Genomic DNA, 27,415 nt, shown 5'->3' with positions numbered 1-27,415 from the left:
TCTGGAACTCAAACTGGAGACCCAGAGAGTTTCAGTGACAGTTCATTTTTCTGCAACACATTAAGATGCAAACTGGAAAGAGAAGTCAACAGTTAAAGTATTAATTTATTATGCTAATTAACAAGTTGAAGGATAGTCATTGACATAAATAATTTTGTCACGTGTCGAGTCCTTTTGCAAATAATTTTTTTGCAACATAATTTTTATGGAAGACGTTAAGTATTCATGTTTTTACAACTAAACTTTTATAATAAGCAGAAACACATCTGTCCAAATATTTAGACAACTAAATATTTTTTCCATTTTATGAGTAGAAAAAATCTGCCAATATTAAAATTTACAAATTCAGATTTGGATAGTAACTAGTTACATTTACTCGATTACATTTACTTGAGTAACATTTTTGAAAGAATTTACTTTTAGGAGTATTTTTACTATACTGTACTTGTATTATGAAGTATTTCTACTCTTTAGTAAAATTTCTGGATTTTCTCCCCACTGAATGAAAAACAAACGTTTTTCACCAGACAGACACTCACCTGCAGTTTCCTGAATCTGAACAAATTTCTGCCTTAAGACAAACTCTGATTTCTTGCTGAAAAGTTACTTGCAAGTTAGTTTTGTATTTGTTCCAGATTTGTGCTGCATAGATGCTGAATGCTGCTTCTCCATGTTTGGTTCTGGTTCTGTGGATGCAGAGCAGAACCAGAACCAGATGACCTGAGGGGTCTGGAAGGTTGCTATGACAACACCAGCAGATCTTTAATGTATCATGGTGCTAAGCCGTTCAGTGATTTATAAACTAGCAACAGTATTTTAAAGTCTATTCTCTGAGCTGCAGGGAGCCAGTGTAGGACTTTAGAACTGGCTGATGTGCTGTATCTACCTGGTTTTAGTCAGATCTCCAGCAGCAGCGTTCTGGATCAGCTTAGACAGACCTGTAAAGACACTGTTGCTGTAATCAATGCGACTAAAGATAAAAACATGGATGAGTTTCTCTAGATCTTGCTAGGATATTAGTCCTCTATTCCAGGAAATGTTCTTCAGGTCAACTTTGTTTATCTTTAGAAATCTGGAAATAATGTCACAACAACTTATTGGATTTTCTAGTCAAGGTTGGCGAGAAAAATTTTATTTCAGGTAGGGGTGCCCTGATTGCAATTACTGTTTTTTAAAAAGCCTGACCTGCCGATTCCCATTTTGGTCAATACCAATTTATTTTGGTCTGAAACTGCAAACGTTCAAACATGACCCGGTGATCCGGTCCGTCAGTCAGACCTACAGGAGAGGACAGTGTTTGATTATCTTTGCTGGGGTAGATAAGATCGGCTTCACATCTAAGTATCGATCAATCACCTCTAATTTCTTGTGATGTAAGCTCGTCTTCACGGGGTGATTTATTCATTTTATTTTATTTTATTTTATTTTTTGCCCTTTTGTTGAGAGTTGTGGTTGAGTGGTAAAAAATTAATGCAAGTCACACAAAAGAAACGGTGTGATGTCTGCCCGGTTCTGCATTTCAGTATCTGCAACGCTTTATTTAAAGCTGAAAAGGCATTAAAGGTCTCCGATTTAATGAGTCCAAGCTGAGTTCTTTGTCTGGTGGCCATTAATGCTTAATGAATCCCCAACCGAACACAGGCTGTGTTAGTCTCTTCCTGTCTTTATCCCAGCTTTTGTCTGGAGTATCATTGGAGATTGGATCTGAGTTGGGCTTAAGACAGATGCCAGGGGAGGAACATGCCAAGCGGAGGATTTAGAGACTGATTCAGACATCCATCCCTTAGAATCTGTGCCTGCAATTATAGGAGCAGCTTACAGTGAGAAGGCAGCTTGTGTTACTGTTATTTACTGCTTTTACTCTTCGTATTTTTAGACTTTAACATCTGTGAGGCTTAGCATTGGTCATCTCTGCTCTGTGGCGTGTTAAATCACCTCTAATGTATTGCTACATTCAGAGGAATCAATTTATATGCATGTATATTTTTTAAAATCCACATTGTAACTTGCTTTACAAAGTGGAAAATATTCCCACTAAGAGCAGCATCGATAGCAGATTTTCTGAACAATCACCAGAGCGATCAGCAACTCTGCAAGCTTGTAATTGTAATTATTGGTTATGCCTTTTGAGTAAGGGTAATTATAATAATGTGGGACGATGCCACATTCCCCCGGTTCTTATAACAAAGCCAGAGTGGCGCAGAAAAGCAGGTGTCTCTCTGCTGCCTTTGTGCTAAATTGCCAAGACAGTATGAGACTCAACTGGTAATTAAAGGCAAATTAGCTTTTAAAATATGTGCTATTTTCCTCCCTCCGCTGGTGATTTATGTGGCCATAATGGTTCATAACGAACAGCATTGATGTGACGCGGTCCACTGGAGGATCTCAGGAGTGTTCAGTCACTCAAAACACGTCGGGTCTGGATGATTTTGAAGCAAAACTGAATCCATAAAAATAAAGATGTTGTGGTTTATGAGGAAAGGTTGGAAACAAGGAAGACAGCCGGCCACAGCAGACAGAAATGGATGTGTTTAGTATCCAAAGTAAAGTTTTTGTAGCCGTACACTTAAATGTGACCTGTTATTCTTCCTTGAACAGGTTAGGATAAGTCTATGGGCAAAACAAAACGTGTTCATTAAAGTTTTTGCATAAAATCATTCTTAGAAAATCAGATTTTATTCTGCTCAGTTCTGCCTATTTTGAGCTGTTTTTGGGCAACTTGTCTCTTTAAATCCAAATAAGCTGCTGCTGGCCACGCCCCCCAACTCAACGTTTACACTTGCATGTGAAAATACCTGCAGACAGGTACGCATTTATACATCCATACACCTTTGAAAAGCAGAAGTGGAGCTTTCTGCACAACCTACAAGAATGCAGGAAGTGGTTTCTGGATGATATGTGAACAACAAAACACTTGTCTGAGCTTGAGCTCAGCCTGGGTTGCTAGATAACGGGCTGGGCTTTGCTGTGGTTGATAGGTAACGATGCAATGTAATGTTACATTTGGAAGGTTTTTGTAACGTTTCATTTACCAGGCACCAAAAGACCTAAATTTATTGACAAAAACCGACTTTTGTTTTTTGTTGTAACCCAAATAGAAAAACAAAAATGTGCAAAATGTGAATTTAGCAAAATGGATCCTGTTTAAAACACACCTGAAACAGTCCACAGGTTTAAAAAAAGCTCTGAATTAAATGTACATAATTGGACTCTTTCTAAAGAAAACTCACTCTGACTTCAATCAAATGGAAGGTGACCTTTAAATGGCCACACACACACACACACACACACACACACACACACACACACACGTTTTAAGCATTTTTGACTGATAAGTCTCCTTCTCAGTTTGATGGTGGGCAAGCTGAGAGACAGGAAATGTACATGTAATAGAAATGATGAGAGTTTACTAACCAAAGACGTGTTTTCATTAAAGGAGCGATGCAACACGAGTTATTCATGATTACATCTAAAGGAAAATCAGGGTGAATAGTAGGGGTGGGAATCTTTTACCATCTCATGATTTGATTGAATTTGAAAATTCATAATGATTTTACTACAGAAAAAGCAGAAATCCTGTAATCACTAAAATCTGATGCTACTCCATTTTTGTTTACGTTTTGTGAAAAAGGAAGTTGCATCTACGTCTTCTCTGGTCCGCCTACAAACCTTGGTTTTGGTTTGATTGAAGTGAACTCTGTGGCGGTTTGAATGCCAAGCGGACTGTAGAGCGCTCCATGAGCAGGAAGTGGATTACAGCGCAAAGCATTCTGGGTAAATGCATCCAAAACAAACGCTGGGGAGAGAAATGGTTCATCGTCTTTTACCAAAGACAAAAAGTGCTCACATTTGACGCAACTCCACTTTTGTTTACATTGTGTGAAGAAGGAAGTTGTGCTTATGTCTTCTTTAAAAGTTTTTATGTTGTTTCTTTCAGTCATTCTTGCTACAGTGCCCCCACAGGTGAGGAGGGGAACAGGCTTTTAAACAAGTTTAGTTTTTTCTACTATTCACTAATTAGTGTGTAAGGAACAAACATTAAAGACTGACAAAAAGCAAGACGGGGGATTTACCTACAAAATAATTAACCACATAATAGAGTGAGTAACAGCAATAAAAATAAAATAACCAACCAAACAGAAAAAAACAAGCAAACAAATAAGGAGGTATACATTAAAATGAATACATTCAAAACAAAAACGAAACACAGATTCCTACATTATTTTTCTGTTCTCTAATTGATTAACTTAGCATCAAAGATATTTTGGGGAAAAAGTGGAAAACAAAGGAAGGTAAAGAAAGCAAACAAGTAGAAAATAAGTAAATAAAAGTGTATGTCTGAACAAAGAATAAATAGAGGATAACTTAAAAAAAACCCACTGTGTGACCTTATTATTGGGCTCTCCCATCCCCTTTGCTTCCACAGTGGCTTTAACTCATCAGCAATTAAATGGCACCTAGAAATATGGAGTATACTTTACTGAAATATTTAAACGAATTTTTGTCTATTGTTGATTGTTGTTCCATAAGTTTGTTTTTAGGACTCAATACAGTGTGAAAGCGAGCCACAGCAGCTGAAAATGTAACAAATGTTGCATCTTTGGTCCCAAATTGAACCAAATCTACTGGATTATCAGGTGTCAAAACATCCTTAGAAGCTAAACAGAATACATGTGGGTGAATGAGCTTGAGTCAGGTGCAAAGGTGAAGCTGGAAGGAGTAGAAATAGTGAAACTGGCTGATTTTAATCACCAGGGTCAACCATTAAAAACAGCAGAGTGTGTTGGACAGAAGGAAATATCCAAACTGAAGGAGAAAGTCTTTAGGACAGTAGAGATTCGTGGTATGATGTATGAGGTGGAGATGAAGGCGGCTTATGCTGATGCTGAGATTTTCAGAGGGAGTAACCAGGGTTACTGGGCTGCAATCAGCATCAGTAAGGGCTTTATTTTGGATCTGCCTGTGTCTCTATGGTGAGCTCCACAGACCCTCCAGATTTAGATTTTTAATAACTCTCCTGCGACTCAGCAGAGCGAAATGAAATAAAAAGCAGGAACAAAAGAAAATTGCTGCAAATAATGAGCAGAATCAAGACGAGGGATGTTAAGAGACTGAAAAAGCTCCGCATACACAAAAACCACTTGCTAATGGTGCTATTATTGCCCCTGTGGAGAGAAACACGCTGCAGAAACAGAAGCTGTGATCAGACGGAAAGCTCGCTGCAAGTCGAGTACAGTTTGAAAAGGGAGAGAGAAATGAAGGAGTAATCAACCCTTAACACGACCGTAATCATTTCTGACATTTGGGTCAAACTGACTGGGCAAGAACCAGCCTTAATTTACATGCATGTAGTGGAAAATGGCCGAAACCAAAGAAAAACTTTGAGCTCACATTTTATAGAGGAGATTTTTGGGTTCATATTGTTGGAGAGGAAAGGCATTTTTACAGTATTCACACCCAATCACACTTTTAAATAACCTTCGTCTGCCGCCACTCACATGGTAGGAGATTAGGATACAAATAATTTAATTACAAGAATAAAGTCAATATGTTGTGAAGTTATACTTTCAGTTTGGTTTTACAAATAAATAAATCCATAATCTATTAACACATCAGCATCAGATTATTACCAATAATCTGATAGGTGTCTGTGTCCTGCTACTGATAATAATCTGATGTGTTTACTACAATTTTGTTATAATAATATCCTGAGAAAATTCTCATGCAAATTTAATATTATGACCTTATTCTCACATTACTACAGCTTTATTCTCATAATACTATGAATTTATTCTCCTATTGACTTTATTCTTGTATTATCTTAACTTTGTGTCTTGTACAACTTTATTCTCAAAATATTATTGTTTTATTCTCCTAAGAGTTTATTTTTTGTAAAATTATGACAATTCTTGTCATACTATGACTTTGTTCTTTTAACTTTTTCGCTTTATTCTTGTAATTTTATTTTTCTATTTTCTATTTTCCAATCTTAAACCCTACACTGTTTTGTAACTTGTTAACCATCGTAAAGAATTAAAACAAAGGTGTTAAACTCATTTTCATCTTGAGTCATATCAGAAACCTGAATGCTCTTAAAGGGCCGGTTGTGCCAATAAATGTTGATAAAACCAATTAAAAGGTTAAAATATCACTAACTAGCTGTTTTTGTGATTGGTTTAGTGATTTTTTGCAATCAAATTTACAGATTTTGTAGTGTCGATTTAGAAATGTTTGTAAGGAATTTTTACGATGCTTGCGCCAATGTATGATCGATTATGACTTTTTATTATTCGCATCAATTACAGACTGTAAAATTAAGTATAGCTGAAACAGCAGCCACTTAAACTCAATGTTTTTGACAAAATGTGCAATAAAATCAGAAAAAATTTGGAAATGTATTGATTTTTTGTGAATTTTGCAGATTTGTGAAAAACTGGAGGGACTTATTGATGTAATTTTTAGTATAAAAGGGCCACATAAAAAACTCTGGTGGACCAGATTTGGCCCCGGGGCCTTGAGTTTGACACCTGCGAGTTAAAGGAACTGTCAACGAACCTGCTATTTTTCAGTTTGCTTTCTTGATTAATTAAAAGTGTAAATCTTTTGTTGTCATGTGAACCGTGTTTTGATAAAAATAAGATTTTAAGTCTCAGGGATCCAGATTAAACTCCCCATTAAATAGGTGCTCTAGCTACATTTGCAATGCCAAACTGTGCAAACATCACGTCGCTCCTTCTCAGGGATAAATGTGACATCCCACTCGCTGCCACCCTCCTGTCTCTTTAAAATACAGCCATTGAAGCCAAGAGCTTGACATTTCACACCACATTATTCACCAGCATGCTCACAAACAAGGAAATGAGGAAGACTTCTTAAGTGAGATTAGCCGCACGGCTCCTGATTAGGGCCTCCATGCATCCGTAGCAGATTGCTTTATGACAAGACGCCGTGCTTTGAAGTTTTCTAATTTGCAAAATTAGGGTGCACACGCAGGGATGTTGTGATATTAAAGCCCAGAGGCCCTGTTTTGTTGTTTACCCACCAGAACAAATCAACATGTTCCAGACAGGACAACCTGGATCCAGTCGTAATTAAATGAAAATGAGAAGTTGGTGCTTCAGCTGCGATAGCATCGCTCTGAGTCAACCTGACTCTAATAACGACGACAGCCGGACAGAAAAAACGCGTTGTCACCGCTCATTATGCTGTCGCTCAGGCGCTGTTCGCCGCTTGATTCAGTGGGAGTGGGTCGCTTCCCCCACACAGGTTGTGATAAATTGTTGGTGGATTTTTCCTGGGAGCACAGCGATGGAAGAACCAGGGCGAAACCAGGCAAACATGTAAAAGGATAACAGACTCTGCATGATTTATAGGAGTGGAAGTGAAGACTTGGTATAAATCACTGTTCAGAAGTGCAAAACATGAAATGTTGCTCTAATTATCAGTATATTTCATTTTTTCAGCTTTACCCAGTTTAGTGTTTTGGCTGGAGGCTAAAAAAGCTGTTAAAGGATCTAAAATAGTCAATCACAGGACCAGTAGAGACACACAAGGAAGACAAAGACAGACAGTTCTTTCTGGGCTCTATTTATAACTCACAATAAACAGCTTTTTATCGCTGGATTATATGATTAATATTAAATAAAAGTAATTTTACTCTTGTAGCTATTTGAATTATTGGTGTAGAAATACATCCAGTTCTCTAGACAAGGCGATGCCTCAAAAAAGGTTCCCAAGAATAAAATGAGGATTTCATTAACAGAATAAAGTTCATAGATCATAAATCTGAAATCAGGGCAGAGTTTTCATGTTTTAACAGACTGCTAGTAATTTAGATGATGAGTTGGGACACAAAGACATGTACGGATTTATGTACTGCTGTCTTAAGTGTAAACATTTACAACGGGGCCATTGTCGAAAGCAAACAACAAAAAAAAGAGTAAACTTCCAGTAAAAAATCTCTGAAATTTTAACATTTCCTGAAGAAAATTTCTTAGTTTGAAATGTAAAAATTGTTGACTTTTGAATCTCATAAATTCCAAGTTTTTTTCCCTCAAATTTCTATGATTAATCAAAAAAAAAAAAAAACAACATTGGAGTTTTTTTCTAATAAATTTTTGACTTTTCACAGGTTTTTTCTAGAAAATTTCTCAAATTGACCTCAAAATTCCTGAGGTTTTTTTGGATATTCACTTCTTTTTTTCTTTGAACAATACATTGTTGTAGGTTTTGTTCTAGCTAATTTTTTTGTGTAGAGTTTAGCATTTTTGCAAATTTTGAAAACATTTACTGCACTTTTTTTCAATTAGATAAATTTTTCCAGATAAATGCTAAAGTGCAAATGTAATTGGATGTTTTATAAACTTTCAGTTGAATAAGGTTTAACATCTGGTTTGAAATTTTGGTTATAAATTACACACTTATATTCATGCTCTTATATTTAATTTAGCTTTTAGGGCTAGCACTACAAACATTTTGGCTAGCGGCTTCCACTTTTGTGTCAAAGCTTAACATTAATGTTGTAATAGTTGTTGACAGTTAATAGAAAATATTACTCAAGTAAATGCTTTTTAAAAAAGTGTTTTTAAATAACTGGGTTTAGACATGTTCCTGCGTGCTTATGGGATTAGTCCTCAACTTATTTCTCTTAGCATGAGGTAAATGTGACTCCATTTTCTTTTCTTTTAGCCAACAGACTCACTCTTTCCAGATGGAAGGATGCTTTGCCAACAACTTTTGGCCTCTTGATAAAAGACGTTAGTGAGTCATATTTATCTAAAAAGATTAAATGCACTGTTAGAGCATCTGTAATTCTGTTACCTGGCAACCATTTATACCCTCGGTTGAAAGCATGGCAGCTGTAGTTGATGAGACATGAATGTAACGCTGAGACTTATGAACTCCACAGGTTTAATTTGTTCCCAGCTCAGGATTTGTAGCTGGAAGATCTTCATTTCTTCTGAGAAGGTTTATGAGTGTGTATCTAAATGATAGCTTTAGATAGCAAAATTTAGCTAGCAATTTAAATGCTAAGTGCTAGCATTTAGTTTGCTAGCACTCTCAACAAGTTAACATTTAGCTTGCTAGCATGGTGTGGTAGCAAACATACAGCATTTTTTCATGCATGCTTATTCAAATTCAAAAGTGAAAATACTTTATTGATCCCAAAAGGAAATTAAATGTTGTTTTAACTCATATTAATTCAAATTCTTCAAAGAGTTATTGTAGACGGTGATGATTGCTGTTGGCAGGAAAAGATATTTTGCATTTCAGCTTTTCCAATCAGCGGCTCCCTGTTGTAAACTGTTGCTATGGTTACACATCATAGTAAAGTAGCAAAGTATGGAAAATATTGCCAAAAATCTGTCCAACTACACAGCATCCAAAACAATAAGGAACGGTTAACCAAAAGAAAAAAATATTTTGTTTCCTTCTCTGTATTGCCAACCTGAGTGGCGCAATTATTTGTAAGGTTTATTAGTTTGTTTTAATTTGCCCACTAACTGAAGTATTTTTGAATAATATGCTTTTATTTGTGCTCATTTTTCAATATTTTGAATCGTGGCCAAACAGAAAATTTAAAATTGTCTCTGTCGGTTGATTTTTCTAATCCCTGACTTTGTTTTTGAAAGCAACTGTTGATTTGGGATCCTTTTTTCAGTGCCACAGCTTTGGTTTTTTTGCAATCATGGAAATAATTCAGTAATATTCAATAAGATTTTAGTCACTCTTTAAAATCTCTTCCTCTGTCAGGAAACATTTTCTCATTGCCTCACAGCTTCTACAAGCAAGATCTAAACACCTGTGAAGATCTTTTATTTCAGCATTTCTTTGCCTGACGCATCCCTGTACACCTTCTTCTCTGTTGGGCTATAAAGCAACGACTGAAGACCTTTTCAAACATATAAGCCCTCTTTTCCCAAAGTGTCACCTCATTCAGCAGCAAGCGAGTGGGATTTTCTTCTTAGCCTTACCTTGCTTAGGTCTCATCCCCCAACGGGAGTGTTTTTCTTTTTTTTCCTGGTTGTTTCTAAAGAGTTTGTAACCACCTTTGAAAAGCAGCAGATGTATGAGGCAGGTTGGGAGATAAAGAAGAAAACTTGTCAAACTGATCTTAAGAAATCACATAAACCTGATTTCCACAGACTTTCTTTAAAGGGCACATATCACTCTTGCAATGCTTTCTTTACAACTGGAACTCTAAAATACTCATTTTCATTTAAAAAATCACAAGTAGTTGTAAAATTGGAAGCTTAAAATTGAAGATTTGTCCAGTAAAGAGGAAAAAAAAGCTGAAATGTTTTCTGAGAGACTTAACAAACTGACACCACACCCATGTATTTAAAAGCTATATATCTGGACAAAAAAGACTTTATTTTACCAAGCAGGGCAGTGATTGTGTGAGTCTCATTGTTCTGGACATAAACAGTTTTTGTTTTATTTACAAGGGTAAAACTGCACTATATCTTTCAACAACACTAATCTGAAAACAACCAGGGGAGTCAAACTCATTTCCATTTTGGCCCCAATCAAGATCATGAATGCTCTTAAAGGGCCAGTAGTGCCAGGGTGTATTTGTTGATTTTGTGTGAATTTCCACAATAATTCTCAAGAAACTGGAGGGACTGATTGATATAATTTGGCAATAAGCAGATAAAATCGCATTGATTTGATTGATAACATAATATTTAAACACTTAGTGTTTAGATATCTAGAATCTAGAAGACCACATAAAAAGTTATGGTGGACCGGATTTGGCCCTCAGGCCTTGAGTTTGACACATGTACTTTTGGACACTAAAAGGTAAAAGCAGCAGTGTTACTTTCTTATGTGATCAACTTCAGGCTCACAAACAACACCTGCGGAGCTACATGAGTCGTCTTACTGTTGACTCCATGTTAGACGTCCCTGCTTTAGTATTTTTGCAGTTGTGTCAACTTCCTCTTAAATCTAAGATTCAAATTGTTCTATAATCATGAAGCAAACATTTTTTACAGCAGAGTTTGCACAGAAAAATTCATCATCTTCCCGGCTTTTTAAATAGGCAGTAAAATTCGGTAAGCTAAATAGCTTTTTTCATAAAAACATTTAGCATTTTCGTTTGACAGAACCATTACATAAGTAACTTTGTTATAAATATATGGAAGTCCAGGTTTGAGTTTTGACTATAAATGTGTTTAGTCAGAGAAAATGTCTTTGAAATTGAAAACCAGTAAAAATACTGATTTTTATCAAGTTATTTTTATAAGTTTCCTTTTGTTTGGTTTTGAAGATTATCAGAGAAATATCATACTGTGTCTTGAAAAAGTCAAAAACAAGTGCTCAAACAGTTCCCAGGGGTAAAAAATACAAAACGATATCCGGTTTATTGGACCCAGTTCCGCTGCTGATCATATTAACTGAAACTGCCTCGGCTTAAAATGAGGTAAAGATCAATACTACATTTTAGAAAGTCCAATACGACAGAATGAGTCGGCCTCAGCTGTAGTCTTGGATGGATTATGAAACAACATGGCCGTAGGCGCAGACATGGTGCAGCTTTTCCCTCTCTTCCCATGGAAAAGCAAGACTGAAATCTACTCTGCATCCTTCACCACCCACACCAAACAAATTACCACCTGGAGCAAATACGTTTCATCCGAAAAGGTTATTTCAACCTAACTTTTGCTGCCATTGTCAATCCTTCTGTTACAGGAGGAGCAGATTATGTGTTTTGCTTTCTTAGGTTGTTTGTTTTCACTCCTGATAGTCCAGTAGACTCGGTTCGACTGAGAAACAAATTTGCAACATTTGTTACATTTTTAGCCCCTGCGATTTGCTTTCTCACTGCACTGTCAAACGAACCAGCTAATTGAAAAACCTCTTCGCCTGTGGGGGCGCTGCACTAAGAACTACTGAAGAAAACATAAAACCCTCAGAAGAAGACATGAGCACAACTTCCTCCTTCACTAAATGTAAACAGAAATGGAGTCGCGTCATATTTTAGCGGTTAGGATTTCTCTTTTGTCTTTGGTAAAAACACCCTGACCCATTTCTACTGCTAGCATTTTGGTTGTATTTACCCAGAATGCCCTGCACTATAGTCCACTTCCTGCTTGTGGAGCGGTATCCGGTCCGCTTGGCATTCAAACCGCACCAGAGTTCAATTCAACCAAACTGAGATTGAGGTTTTTAGACGGATTAATGTTTGCTTTTTTGGTCGGCATCAGAATTCATTCACACCTTCCCAAATGAACTGGACTTATAAACAAATGAACCACAAATATATTGGATTTTGTCCACAGTTGTACTATTAATAATTAACAAATTAATATAAAAAAACCCACTATCATTAAAAGTCCTATCATTACTTCACTTAAAAAAAAAAAAAAACGTTGATCATAGGGATATTTGAAGATACATTTTAGTCTCTATATGCAACATTAATTTTTCTAAATTATTATGGAAATGAGCCACGTTCCCAGACTCAAACACATGTTTTCCATGTATTTATCCTGCAGAGAAAAAACAAATTTTTTGCTCAATTTCACTATTTCTGTTCTTTGCGAACAGTTTGTGTTCTATACATACGTTTACTGTTGGTAGAATAATACAGATGGCACTGCTGCGTAGTTAATTACTGAATTCAGTGCATTAAGCAGAAATATTGCTTTTCCTCCTGTTCTCAGCTTGGTTCATTTTCTCTCATAAATCTACACATATGGTGAGCGGCTTGTTATTAGTGAATAAAACCATCTAATGACTCAGAGTGACAAATAGTTTCAAGGCTTACTTTCAGACATGCAACATTTTGTGCTAATAGGGTAATCTGGAAGAACAGCCCATCAGATTCTGATGCATAAACATATGCACCTGTTCTGATCTTGGTCAGGATTAGACTGAGCCGGCATGATGAAAAGCACAGCTGTGTGAGATGCAGCTGAAGGATCCTAGTTACATGTTGCATCAGCTCAAAGATGAATATCTTCACACTCCGAATGAGGGAACAAGAGCAGTTGTGATGCATTTCTTCACTGAAATATTCATGAGCCAGTTTGCAGAACCACTAATTGTTCCAGACGTGTTCTGATGACGGCAGCGAAAGCCGTCTGCACGGCTGTGCCTGGCAGAGATTACAGCTGAGTCTAAAGGACAGCAACCAGATATCAGGAGTCTGGACGTTTACTGAAGGTTTTAGCCTGAGATGTTCACAGCTACTGGTTAAACGACCCAAATAAAACATGAACTCCTTCAACCTGGTGGGCGATGATCAGATTCTCATTGATTAAAATTCACATTTTGTGCGTTTTTATGCTTCCATTTGGGTTTCAGCTGCTTCTAAAAACAGACCATCTGCTTAAAAAACTCACTCCACTGCTTATTTTTTGGCAATGAGTCAAAGATTTTGGTGTCTGGAAAATGTAAAATTGCATTTGACAGGCACTCATTACCTAGCAACCTCAGCCCGTCACTGGACCAACTGGACCTTTAATTTACCTTTAACATGATAAACAATCATGATTCTCATGATTCCATCCAAACATTTACAGATATAATATAAAAACTATTGTTTGTTTCAATAGTTTTTTCTCTGTGAGTGAGAAAAATACAAATTTAAAAAAATATGCATAAACAAAACATAAAAAACATAAACTAGACCAAGAGAACTAGTTCACGACTTCAAAACCAAGTTAACTTTCTATCTTTTTTTTTATTCCTTTGAGTGGTGAGATGTATTTTTAATGCGGGAGAAATTCTGCTTCAGAGCTGATGAACATTTAGATGGAAAGAGATTTCTTAATGCATTGTAAATATCACTTCATATTTATTTCATCGGATCTCATCTCTTTGTGGTGGAAAAGCAGACGGACCACTGCAGCTGGAAAATGGGGTTTTAACGAAGAGCGAAGCTGATTGAGAATTTGATTATTTGACAGATTTCATTTGTATCCGTCTGGATTTATAGTTTGATGATGCTGGGAGGCGTCAGATGAATCGACCTGTGCATCAAGATAAATCTTTATTCATTGACATGGGATCCTTGGTTATCCGTTTTAGTTAATAAAGAGCATTCAAAGCGTATCAAAGTGATCTGAAATGTGGTCTTCCTATGTCTGCAGGAAGATTTCCAACTCGTGGCTGAGCACCGGCTGGTTCACCATGACCATCGCTCTGGAGCTCTGCGATAGGATCAACGTGTACGGCATGGTGGCCCCCGACTTCTGCAGGTGAGAGCCGAAGGTGGAGCTGAATGTTAACGACAAATTCCCAGACAAGAACCGACTGACGGGTTTCCAGGCCGAGCTGCACCGCAGCGCTTGATAAGAAACGTTTTAATAGTTTCCAAAAACGAAGAAGAAACAGCTGATAATGGATTTTGTGACAGCAGGTATTTGTGGAAAGCTGATACCCATAATTGCATGTCCATGTGTAAATATGTGTTGCAGGTTTAATATATTTTTGTCACATTTAAACCTCACATTTACCTTTTTTGGGGGGGGAGGAGGAGTTGAGTTCTAGCTTAACACAAAATTGTGCATAATAGTGGAAGTAAAAAGATATACAGCTTTAAATAATTTTTTACCAGATAATCCTCAAACTTTGATGTGCCTTTGAACTTAGCCCCCTTTTGACACTGAAAAGAAATATGGTCAAACAAATATCATGTGAAGATGATGTATTAGGGCCATTGTTGACAGACAAAAGAGGACATTTTTCCTTGTCTCTTCTTGAAGCTCCAAAAGTCAAAAATTTGCTAGAGAAAAACCTGAAATTTTTAGATTAATCTCAGAAATCTTCTACAAAAGACAAGAGAATTTCTGAGTTTGAAAGGTGAAATACTTGCTAGAAAAATATTGATTAATCTCAGATATTTTCTAGAAAAAGCATGAAAGGTTCTGAGTTTGAAAAGCCACACATTTGCTAGAGAAAACTCATACATTTTTAAGATTGATCTCCAAAAATTTCTATAAAAAACAAAAAAAATGTTTGAGTTTGAAAATTTGCTGGAGAAATCTCAGAAATATTTAGGTTAATCTCTGAAATTTTCTATTATATTATAATTTGTATTCTTCCTTTTTTCCCCCGAGCTGTCGTACTGATCAATCCCTCGACTCTCAAAGCACATAAAAATGATATAAATATCGGTTGCTAATATCGGCCCGGTTTTACTTATTGGACTCAATCAATCTTTATTTCAGACACAAAAGAGGTCCATAGTAAAACATGGACTAATATCAATATTAAACAATGACTAACATCAGTTGATACCACTGTTAATTTAATGTAATTTATTTATGCACATGTATAAATATGAAAACATGTTCTTTCACTTCCCAGTGATTCAAAATTATTGAAGTTGGATGAACGTTTTTGAAGACGTTGAAAGATAATACTTTGAGAATTTAAACCAAAAACCCAAACAGATGCAAATGAAAACCTGCATTTTCTGTTTGAGATAAAACTTTCCATTTCACCTGGATGAACTCTCTTCTGTTCTTTCTTTCTTTGTTTCACTTGACTCGAAGCTTTTGTGCGTTACGGTTAGTTGATTTCTGAGCCACTCAGCATCATCAGCCACAACAGTTTAAAATGTTTCCTTGTCTGCAGCGTGACGTCGATTAAACGACCCGGTTATTGGCTGCCACTCGATGGATCGTCGGCTGATAAGGAGACAAAAGGCGCGGTGGCCGAGAATCTTAATTCAGAAAAACATTATAGACGCATTTCTGTTCTTTTCCTAATGTGGATTTGAAATATAAAGAGTTGTGTTTTACAGCATAAAAGTGGAATATTGTTTCATGACAAAATATTTCTTTAAGAACAGATTTAGATAGAGATGTAATACGCAGCATTGCTATGGTTTTGTTGCTGTGGGGGTGTACAAAGTGTGGCCCGGGGGCCATTTAAGGTCCTCTTGATGGTTTTATGGGTCCTGCGATCACAATTCTGCACTAGAGAAAATCCACTCAGTTTTTTACAGAAAAAAAAAACACAAAAAATGTCACATGTTAAAATGTTAGTAATGCAACAAAATTGCAGTTTTAATTTATTAACCAGGTTTTTGCATAAATTTTACTTTTTCTAGTAAATATAACCACTAACATCCAACAGATCTCCAGGCCACTGATTAACACAACAAGAGTGATTTCCTGTTGTTGTTGATCTTTGAATAAAACAACAAAAACATTGTATTCCTTTCTTACATTTACTCAATCATGCAAGAACAGTCATTTGCAGCTCACTTTTTCACAAATATCTACTGTTTTTCTGTCATCTGCCTAAAAATTTGCATATTTAATTTATTGTTTAGAATGAAAAAAGGTATGATAAATTTATTTTAAAATTACTTTTAAAAGAAGCCAAAAGAAAATAAATGTCAATTATTTGACACTTTAATTCGTGGTTCAGTCCTTGTGGATTTTTTAAAAAAAGGTTTTGTAAATCATTTCCCTAATTTACAGATTTATTTGTAGAACATATCTAAAATGAAATATGGAGCATTTTCACTGCAGACAGTTTTTATTCTTCCAAAAATGTTTCCATGTCACAAAAACTCTGGACTTCATTTGGATCACAAACTCAGGTTCAGTCCTGGCAACCAATCTCGTTAGCAGAGTTTATTGATTAAATTTACAGCTCACGTCTCATTCATCTCAGCCAGTACTTTAATTGGACCGTTTCATTGAACAAGCAACAAACCTTATTAGATTTCTCAATAGAAGAGAACAAACCGTTCAATGTTCAGCATATCCTCGATCCCGGCGCAGGTCGGTTAAAGTCTTTTTTTATATTTTTTGTTTATTTAAGGTCCAAATTCAATCCCAACAGATATGAAGAAGGAATGCTGCTTCATTTCTTCCAGAAATTGCTTGCTGATTCTCAGCAGTCCATTGTAGTTCTCATGACAACTGAGGTGTGCAGATTTTACTGAAAGTCAGCAGTCTGTGCATTTAAAGTATGTTTTTCAAACAGCTTTTCCACTGATACATTAAATCAAACTGATTTAATGAAATGTTCCTGCAAAGCAATTACAATAGAGCATTATCTTAACAGCAGTGCAGCACTTTAACAGCTTGAGCGACAAAGCTGGGAGGAGAAGTTTGGTGGTTCTGATTTGAATTTCTGTGACTATTTACCCCAAACTCCTCTAGACTAGTGGCAGCAACAATGTGCAAACAGCTGGCAGAACTGTACGACCTCCAAGCTCCTAAAAACAGCTTTAAATGGCATCGATGGTTGAGAATTGTTGCTTGTAACTAGATAAAAGGGACGTGTCGGAAAGGGTAGGAGGTTCTTAAAGAGACAGAGGCCTATTCAAAGTCAAGTTTCTTTTAAGTTATTTTTTATATCTACAGAGTTTTTATAACAACTGAAAGTAACATGGTTACTTGATTGTGCTATAAAATGGCACTATGTGCCTGGAAAATCCATAATACTCCCCCTTTAAAATTATTAAGGAGTTTGTTTGATAGGAAATGAAACTCTCATCTCACAAAGGTAACAACAGATGTAAAAGGTGTCGCATTAAAAAAAGGTTATCTTGTGTTATTTACGTTTGCTAAAATCTGTACAGTTGGTGATGGGGCTGGACAATATGGCTAAAAAATGTCACAAGATAATCTTTTCATATTAGTCTATTGATAATTATTGATTAGTTTTGTTTTAAATATCTGAGTTACAGCCAAACTGGTTGTGTGACTTTTCATATTTTATCCACAGTTTTCACTCCACTCTGTTGTTTTTTGTTTTTTTATTTCTAAGCAATCATGAAGCAAGTGGTGAAACCTTAAACTGCTGCTGCGGCAGTTACTCAACAGGTCGTTGCTAGGTAACCAAAGAGTGAGTGAGATAGTTGATGTAAACATTACTTCCAGTTAGAAGGAACATTTTTGTAAAATTAAAAGATTAGTTAAAAACTGAATCTAATTTTGGGATGAATTGTAGGTTTATCTCATAATCAGTTCAGGCTCATTATTGCAGTTCATTTCCTTAAATTACAATCACTGCATTGCAAAAAATCTTAATTTTACCAAGTATTTTTGGTCTGGTTTCTCGTGCAAATATCTTAGCACATAAAACTAAGTTAAAAGTAACTTTTCAGCAAGAAATTTTATCTTGTTTGAAGTAAATAACCTCTTACTATAGTTTAAAAAGTACAAGCTCCACTGGCAGATTATGTTCCTGTTTATGTGCCAGTGGAACAAGTACAGCTTGTATCTATATTGACATAAAACAAGCTTATTTCTTTTGCTGAAAAGCTACTTTTATGTTAGTCTACTCTTAATTCAAATGTGCTAAAACACTTGCGCTAGAAATCAGATAAAAATACTTTCTTGTGTTTTTGCAGTGTGACAATGAGATTGGAGACTAAAAACAAAAGGGTTAGGGTAATGTGACGTGTCAGTCATTTTTAACCACAGGTTTAATCTTAATCCAGCCTGATTCATAAGAAAACAGAAGCAGACTCTGCAAAGAAAAAGGAAGGAGTGAAAAATAGTTTTCTTAATTTAAAACATAATTCACCACAAAGTCTCCAGAGTGATGCACTCACTATAAGTGGAGAGCATAGAGGGCAAAATAAAACCTTGAATGTTATAACAAACCTTCCTTTTCTCAACACACAAACAGAAGCACACTCCTTTACTTGCTGCTGCTGCATTTTGAGATGTGATTGTAGTTATCTTGACAGCTTGATCAGGCCTGCAGTTTAAAACACGTAGAAACTCAGTTTTGAGGGATTAGGTCGAGCTTCAGGCCCAAAGTAGCTTGTAAACTCAGAGACACGATCAGATAAGAGAAAAAATGATGACTATATGAATATGTAATGTCAATATTAGATGTCAGGAGACAGATGAATATATGATGATAAATGACTGTGGGAATGACTGATGTTGGTGAAAATGCTGAAATTTAGAAATTGGTGAAATGTCTCATGAATATTTAATAAGAACCCAAATGAAGTGTTTTCAGAAAACAACAGTGAAATCAACTAAATGATGGAAAAATCACTTGAGAAACTTGCTTAGCTAGCAAGCTGAACTGAAAAATCCTCACAATTATTTCAAACATGAATATTGGACTTAAAATTTAGGCCAAAGTAAATGTATTCATATTGTAACGCAAAGGGAAACAAACACAGAGAACTAGCATTCAGTTCTTATATTCATCTAACCTGGAAAAAAAACTTCCAGAGAACTGCAAAACTGCTGAAACACCCTAAATCAAGGCTAAAAACATATTAAAAATAACTTTCACATCATTAATTATGCTCAATAGTTCCTATCATAAACTAGTTTAGTCTAGTTCGTGATAGTTTTGTCTTATTTCAAGTGTATTAATATATTTGCACTAGAAACTAGACCAAAAATATTTGGTAATATTTTGTGTTTTTTGCAGTGTAAACAAAACTGAACTGAATTGGTAAAAATGCCAAAAAAAATAGGTTGTCAAAACTGCTATAAAAGTGAGCAGTGCACCTTTAACATTTTAATAATCAAGTTTAAACTGTGAAACTTTTTTAATTTTCTAATTTCAGGCTTGGATGAAAGTGCCACTTTTAAATATGAATCTAATTAAACTCATCTGCTCAGCAAATGATAAATTAAAGCCAACCATCCTCCTTCACCTTGAAATGAAAAATGCTTCATGGTATCTAATGAAACTCATTAAAATTCTCCTAAATGTCGCCCGGTTCTGTCTCCGCAGGGAGCCTCAGCACCAGTCCGTCCCCTACCACTACTACGAGCCGCGGGGGCCCGACGAGTGCGCCATGTACATCTCCCATGAGCGCGGCAAACGCGGCAGCCACCACCGCTTCATCACGGAGAAGCGCGCCTTTGCCAACTGGGCAAGGACGTTTGACATCCACTTCTTCCAGCCGGACTGGAGCCCCCCGCCTCTCCCAGAGAACCGGACACTGCCGGAACGGCCGCCGCCGCCGCCGCCATCGTTCTGCAGAATACGTGACTGCCAGTGGAGCTGGGATGCGCTTTTAGAGATCCAATAGCTCCGATGGACAACTGGAAAAACAGACAGCGCTGCATGGATGAGGAGTGCCTTTGCTGCAGCCAGAGTTTTATTCATGGAGGGACATGATGCGGCTCAGAGCTGTTTGAAAACCTGAAAGGCAGAATCATCAAACTCTCTGAAGGGGGGTGTGTATGTGTGTATATGTGTGTGTGCCATGTATTTGATGTATTGTGGGGACCATTTTCCTGACACATATTCCATTGTGGGGACCCATCGCTTCTGTGGGGATGAAAGTCTGGTCCCCACAAGGAGAAATGTTGTTTTTGTGCTAGGGTTAGGTTTAAGACTAAGGTGTGAATGGAGTTTTGGTTAGGGTTAGGTATGTGATGGTTAGAAATGAATGGAAGTCAATGGAAAGTCCCCGCAAAAGTAGAGACACATACTGTGTGCTGTCTAGAGCATTTCCCTTTTGCTCTCTTTGACTGCTAAGAACGACAGAAGCAGAACCACTACGAATCATTAGAGTCAGAGGAGCAACGTATCCATATTAAGTGACAAAAAATACTTATATTTAAGCTAATTTAAAATATACATTTTTGCTCATGCTGCAGACCTTGATATTAATTCATGCCGCCATTAAATGGCATTCGGAACAATATTCATTTTCAAATGTGGCCATCATTTCTTTTTTTGAGGATATTTGTATTGAAAACACTTATTTAAATAATAACACTAAAGCCCAGATATCCAGGACCCCTGTTGGCATTATTTCTTAAATGATTAAAAGTGAAATTTGAAGATATATTATGACAACTGGGCTTAAAAGTAAATTTTATATTGGGTTTTTGCTTTTTCAAATGACCAGAAACAGAAGTCTCCTCTTGGCAGGTTAGCCAGATAGTTCACTGTCGGTAACATTGAAGTCACCTTGCAAAAGTATTTATACACTCATAACTTGCTCATCCCATTTCTATGACGGTGTGTTAGGGCCATTGTGGATAGGAACAAATAAGTACATTTTAGCCAAAAAAAACTCAGAAAATTGCTTGACAAAACTCAGATTTTGAAAAGTCGAAAATTTGCTAGCAAATAATCTAATTTTGGGATTAATCTTAAAAATGTCCAAATTTATTTCCAGAAAATTTCTGACATTAAACTCAAAATTAGAATTTTTTCTAGCAAATTTTTGACTTTTCATACTCAGAAATTTCCACTTTTTTTGCTAGAAAGTTTGAGTTTGAAGATTTGGAAAAACTTAAATTTTGAGATTAAACTCAAACATTTTCAAGAATTTTTTTTTGGAAATATTGACTTTTGAAATTTAGACATTAAAATGTCAAAAATTTACAAATTGTGCACCACCAATTACTGTAGTTCATCAAATAAAATCTCAAGGAAGTGCGTTGATGTTTGTGGTTTGAGGGGAATGAAAATTTCATCTCTGTCCTGTTCGGGTCTTTCATCTGGGAAATTATCCTCCAGTTTGCGTCTTCTGTGATCCCTCTGGTGAACACACACACACACACACACACACACACACAGCCGAGTCAAACTCATCGCCGCTGCGTATCTGGGATGACTGACAGGTGTGGAACAGTGGCTGGGATGTTTTCTCTCACTTCTCCTGTATGTTTATATCGCGGGTCTTTTGTTGGCTCCAGTTGCCAGTTAATAGTGCAATTTATTTAACTACAAGCCGGATTTCCATGTAAACGCTCAGCCAGGAGGCACCAAACAAGCAGGAGATAAAGATGGAGAGCAGAGGTGCAGCAGCATTGGTCCACTGCAGCCTGAATCACCTCACAGAGGTGTGACAGGTGGAGAAACACCAGCTTTACTCTTTTTTTTTTTTTTTTTTTTTTTGTTAAACTAAGCGTGGGTTTTGTCAATCTCTTGCTCTGGATTGATTTTTTATGAGTTACATGTGAACTCCTCCCGATTTTTCTCGTCTCCTCTCCTTCATGAATAAAACTCGGTTGTCAGTCAGGAAAAACTAGACATTATTTTAATGCTGGTGCTGAATCCTTTGGGTGGCGTTTATAAAGTTACACAGTCAAAATAAAACAGCAATGATTTGGGTTATTCAGCAACTAAACATTTACCTTCAAGTGAAGTGTTTAATTTGAAGGTAAATATTTTGTTAGGGAACTAAAAATGTAGTTTCAAGCTCAGTATTTATTTCACAAATCAAATATTTAGTGTGAACCCAAATATTTAGTTAGAAAGCTAAACATCGGGCTTCAAAATAAGCATTTAGTTAACAAGCAAATATTCAGATTCAAAGTAAATAAGTAGTAAATAAGCTAAATATTTAGATTCAAGCAATATTTATTTAGAAATCTAAATATTTCACAAGTTAAATATTTAGTCTGAAGTCCAATATTTAGTTAGCAAGCTAAATATTAAGTTTGAATCTAAATATTTATTTCACAAGTATTTAATTTGAAGGTAAATATTTAGTTAGCATGCTGAATATGTAGCTTCAAACTAAATACTTAGTTAGTACCTTAAATATTTAGCTTGAAACAGAATATTTATTTTATATGCTAAACAATTTAGTTTGAAGCTAAATTGCTTGTTAACTAAATATTTTGTTTGAAATTGTGACATTTAGGGAACAATTGTCCAAACTGCAAAGCCACAATCAATAAAATTAACCAAAGATTTAGAAAAAGAACAAATCAGAACAGAACTACTCCAACATGCTGCCACCACCATGCTTCACCATGCGCATTGATTGAGTGCTGAAGTTAATGTGTAAAGTTAGGTTTTCTTCCATGCATAATGTTTTGAGACCAAAAAGTGATATTTTGGTCTCATTTGACCAGAGACTCTGATTCTACATGTTTGCTGTTTCCTTTAATTTGATAATTAAAGGACCTGTACTATCTGTATCTGCAATTTCTATTCCATAAAGCCCACATTTCTGAATGGCAAGGTTGAGAAACCCAATGTTTGTCTTAAAAACTTTGCAGAATAGCTGGGTGATTTTGTTAGGAACTGAATTTTATTTTGGGTATCTGGATAAAAGAGGCTGAATAAAAACTAATTTAGATTTTCATTTGTAAAAACATGTAAAAACACAAAATCCTATCAAGTAATCGTGATTTAGTTTGTAGAGAAAATATCTCAACAAAACTAACTCAAAAGTAACTTCTTACCAAAACATAAGGATTTGTTTTAAGTCAAAAATTCCTTAATAATAATGAAAAAGTACTGGTTCCATTGGCAGATTATTTAACTTATAACAATACATTTTTCCCATGTTATAAGTGGAAAAATCTGCCAGTGGAACTACAATTTTTTTCATCATAATTAAGGGATTATTTACTTGAAACAAGCTCCTATATATTGCTGAAAGGTTATTTATGAGTTAGTTCCGTCTCATTTCAAGTACACTAATACATTTGTACTATAAACTAGGCCAAAAATACTTGGTAAGATTTTTTTATTTTTGCAGTGAACCAAGCATCATTCCCCCAGTGTTAATCTGTTACATAAAATCTCAATAAAACATGATACAGTTTAAGGTTATATCAACACTTGTGTATTTTAATTCTTTTTTGAGCGCTGGATGAAAGGTTTTTCAGCTGGATTCCAGTAATTCGGAGCCATTTTCTGCTTCTATATCCAAGGACATTTTTAACACATAGTACAGAATAAAAGCTGGAGAAGGCAGTGAAGTGATACAAAGAAAGTACGTATGCTAGTCTAATTTTTCTTCAATCCATAAAAATTGCCTTAACTTAGAAAGAATAATTGTTGGAAAAATAAAGTATTACCTGTGATTTTTTTCAGTTATGAAACGTTTTCTCATCAGCAGGACAGGAAACCAGTGACTCAGCTTCACCCTCGGCTGACGACAGCTGCCATTTTTACTTTTCAATCTTGCTCCTTCCATCTGGTTGTGACATGGGGCTGTGTCATGCTGAAATAATAATGAAAGACAGGCACCAGCTACAAGGTTCGCTCATTATTCCCAAGAGCTGCAAATAGATCCTCCAGCGTGTTCATAACCCAGTGTGTGAGCGGTTTTTGTGCTTAAAAATGGCAGCAAACTGCCTTTCCGCCTGAATGTAAGGCACATAGATCAAGGTAACAAAGGGTAATCAAGCACAGCAGAGGGACACCTCACCTCGATTATGAGGTCGTAGAGCCTTCACTCGATCAATAAAATGTCCTCATTAGCATTTAGGATGATTTAGGGTTTCCTACTGAGCTAGAAAAATGACAAAAAAAAAATAATCGCTGCCCTCTTAATCTTTTAAAAGTCACATACATGTTGAAATAAGGGCTACACAATTATCAGATCACATTACGAGGTTTTTAATATCTGCTTTGAATTGTTTCAAACGTTTTATGAGGACAAGTGAGAACGTGGCCTAGAAAATGTACATCCCAGCAGTATTTATCTACAATCCTAATGATATAATTGCCTAAATTAACCTGACCCACATAAGAGACGAAAAGGCTAAATACAGGTAAAAATAATTAGAAGTTTCCTGAAAAATGATGAGATTCCCAGTTAATCCAGTGAGCAAATGCATGTGCAATTCCATGCACAATGTGTTTGTTAGTATGCAAAGAGCACACTAAGAAGATTAACCCACCTGCCAGTCACAGCTGAGCCACAAATAATGAAACATAATTTTTACTCTGAAAATATTTTAATCAAGCGAGGTGTAAAACAAAAACAGTCCGAGGCTGCACACCTCAGGCAAAGCTGAATAAATAAAGCCTGCATCCTGAAAATTAATCACTGCTAAATTGGGTTCTGCTGAGATTAACATGCAAATCCAACCAGACCAGGTATCGTGGATTGGGACAAATTAACCACGGAGATTAAAACTGTTGCCGTGTACCAGGCTGCCGAAAATGCTAATTTCTGCTGGGAAGTTTTACAGACATGACCGGGGTCTTCTCTAGGCGAGGTGGGACAGCCTTGATTTAAACGATTTTAACATATATTTAAAATAATAACATAACATTAACAGCTTTTTTTAAAAGCCAAAAATAATTTCTGTACTTCTGATCAGTTATTATGTAAAGTGGATCTCGGGTAGCACCTAGCTAACAACTGAAATGCCCAAATACTTTAGTGCCCCTCTAAAAACAGGTGTAAATGCATATTTTAATAGTTTAAACGCAAAATGGAAATCGTTTTAGCCTTACCAGACAAGCTAACGTCTTCAGTCTTGTTTACTTCCGCCCTTGGTTGCACGACCAATCAGCGGGAAGGAAAATAAATTGCGTTCTTCCATTGGTTACTTTGCAAAGAACAACCAATAGCGTGTTAGCTCACATTTTTGTTGATATTTTTGCTTCTGAAGCTGCAATTTTCTTTCCTACTTTGCTCTACAAAACAACTCCGTAAACAGGCAAACTTTCTCCGATGCCTATTTATGTGTATTTGAGGTATATAAAAATGTTGTATATTACATCTATTCATTGTTATTTAGATTTTGACACAGACTTGAGCAAAAATTAAATATAGAATAAAACTTTCCAGATTCACGTCTTATAAAAGTGAAGCATATTACACTTTTTTGTTGCGTTTGTTACATTTTTGGGATTAATAACTTGATTTTGGCTGGCTATTTAGGAAGGCTCCACGCTCAAGAAGCTTGTTAAAATTAGTTTTAAAACAGTGATACCTTCATATTACTTACAGGTAGCGCTCCTTACAAAATCACAATTTCATCTTCAAGCACTTGTGCACCCAGGAAGTTGAAAGTACACCATGTTTTCTACATCAATAGAGAAAGGGAATTTTTTTTTTTTAAACTCTTCTGGCAATAAATTAGACATGCAATATTTTAGTAAAACAAACTATAGAAGAAATAAACTATTGTAGGTTTGAAAAAGATATTTTCTCTCGTTGGTGTAGAGAATGTTTTAGTCTGACAGCTTTATCCGAAAAGCTTTACTGTACAAAGCCAAATTTAATGAATGTGCTTCTCCAATTATGTATTTGTGGGCACAATTACTATGATTACTAAAAGCTATAAAGAAAAAAAAAATCCCTTTTGTTGTACAAAATATTTTCTGTTTAAACAATATGTGGTTTGATAATTTACAATTTAATCCCAGATATTATAAAACTTTCCATCTGCATCGGCTCCAGTTGCTGGAGAGTTAAATTTGTAACATGCAGCTGCAAAATTACTCCAAAGGTCGCATTTTTCTACCACCTATCAGCTCATAACGAGTCTTTTCAGTCTAATCTGGTACCTTTGCATCATCTTTGGGTTTTTCCTGTAGAGGTAACCTCTAAGTTATAATGTTCCCTCTACAACATGGCTGACCTCATCACTGAATATGAAGGCTGTGAGCAGCAGCAGAGTGATGGAGGTGCTCACACCATGAGAGAGCGTTTAACGTCACAGTTTCTCTTCAGACTGAGGACACGATCCGATCTCATAAGTCATAATACAGCTGAGGACTGAAGCTCAGAGTTCTGCAGTGAAAATGTGTCTGTATTTTACAAAGATGTGAAGGATAATCCCTGAAAAGAAGCGACCTTAGAGTGAAGGACAGGGAATACATCTCAGAATTTTTATTAAAGTTTTTTTGACTAATGTCTAAACTTTTGGCCAATTTCCCAAGTTCAAAGTACTGGCAGGATAAAAATACAAAAATAATTCAGTGTTTTCTTTTTAGATAGCTTTTTACTATTGTTTTGTTTTTACTTGGTTAGTAATAAATTAAGCTTGATATATTTTAATAAAACAAACCACCAATTTAGATTTTTGTTTATCATTGTACATCTGAAGATCTGACACAAAAAAATGCTGTCACTTGTTTGTGGGCTTTTTTCTTTATTTTCCTAAAGAAAAGTCTGTATTTTTATAATATTATATTGTTTCTTTTTTCTTTCAAAAATTGTCTTTTCTCTAGAATGAATTATTGAGTGACATCTTCTGCAAAAATGTAATATTTTGGCAACATTAATGAATGAATGAGATAAGTCTTCACTTTAGTAAATGTTGCTGGATGTTTGTGGTCCCACTTTATATTAACTTAAATAAAGAATATTAGAATATAAAGAATAGAATATTTTCCACTTTAAGAAAATTTAAAAATTTCAGCAAAAGTTTTCGCCTACAAAAGATGTAAATTCTGTCTTTCTGTGTCAAATGTCTGGTCAAATTTGTCTCGTTCTTTAATTGAGATTATGACCACACACAAACCTCACAAGAGACGCAATAAGCCCCAGAGCCACAGTTTGGTCACCGCTGATTTCAAGACTTATAAAATCTTAGTATTTATGGTAAAAAGAAAAAGTTGTGTTCAAGTCCCCAAAGCAATTTATAGAGAGTAAAATCTAAATATTTATGTTCATTTTATAGTGCAGTGATTGCAATAGTAGTTCAGCTATCTTCTCTGAGGGACATCCATAGCAACGCCTGAAAGACGTTTTAATCCAAAATAACGTTTCTAGGCTGCAGCAAAATGTGGCAATCAG

At 35.8% G+C, this 27,415-nt stretch overlaps 2 protein-coding genes and 1 long non-coding RNA gene across 4 annotated transcripts in view; 1 reads left to right on the top strand and 2 right to left on the bottom strand.

Annotated features, from left to right (window-relative positions):
* The window catches only part of st6galnac5a (ST6 (alpha-N-acetyl-neuraminyl-2,3-beta-galactosyl-1,3)-N-acetylgalactosaminide alpha-2,6-sialyltransferase 5a), a 90,618-nt gene extending 69,618 nt beyond the window's left edge, over positions 1-21,000 (top strand). Inside the window, exons 5-6 of the mRNA XM_028020348.1 lie at positions 14,100-14,207; positions 19,687-21,000. Of these exons, the coding sequence (XP_027876149.1) occupies positions 14,100-14,207; positions 19,687-19,987 (409 nt within the window). The 3' untranslated portion in view covers positions 19,988-21,000. The remainder of the gene's footprint in view (positions 1-14,099; positions 14,208-19,686) is intronic.
* Positions 1-27,415, bottom strand: part of pigk (phosphatidylinositol glycan anchor biosynthesis, class K) — an 88,414-nt gene that overhangs the window by 16,514 nt on the left and 44,485 nt on the right. The window lies entirely within an intron of this gene.
* LOC114146379 (uncharacterized) lies at positions 21,252-26,967 on the bottom strand. 2 transcript variants are annotated; one of them, XR_003595891.1, is made up of 4 exons: positions 25,123-26,967; positions 24,086-24,169; positions 23,733-23,878; positions 21,252-21,453 (listed from the first exon to the last, which is right to left on the bottom strand). It is a non-coding gene; the product is annotated as an uncharacterized LOC114146379 (long non-coding RNA). The 2 variants fall into 2 exon arrangements; XR_003595890.1 differs by having other exon boundaries at positions 23,733-26,967.

The sequence above is a fragment of the Xiphophorus couchianus genome, chromosome 6 (assembly GCF_001444195.1).
Source record: "Xiphophorus couchianus chromosome 6, X_couchianus-1.0, whole genome shotgun sequence".
NCBI classification, from domain to species: domain Eukaryota; kingdom Metazoa; phylum Chordata; class Actinopteri; order Cyprinodontiformes; family Poeciliidae; genus Xiphophorus; species Xiphophorus couchianus.
The sequence above is the reverse complement of the archived record's forward strand: the minus strand, read 5'-3'. Positions and strand labels throughout refer to the sequence as shown.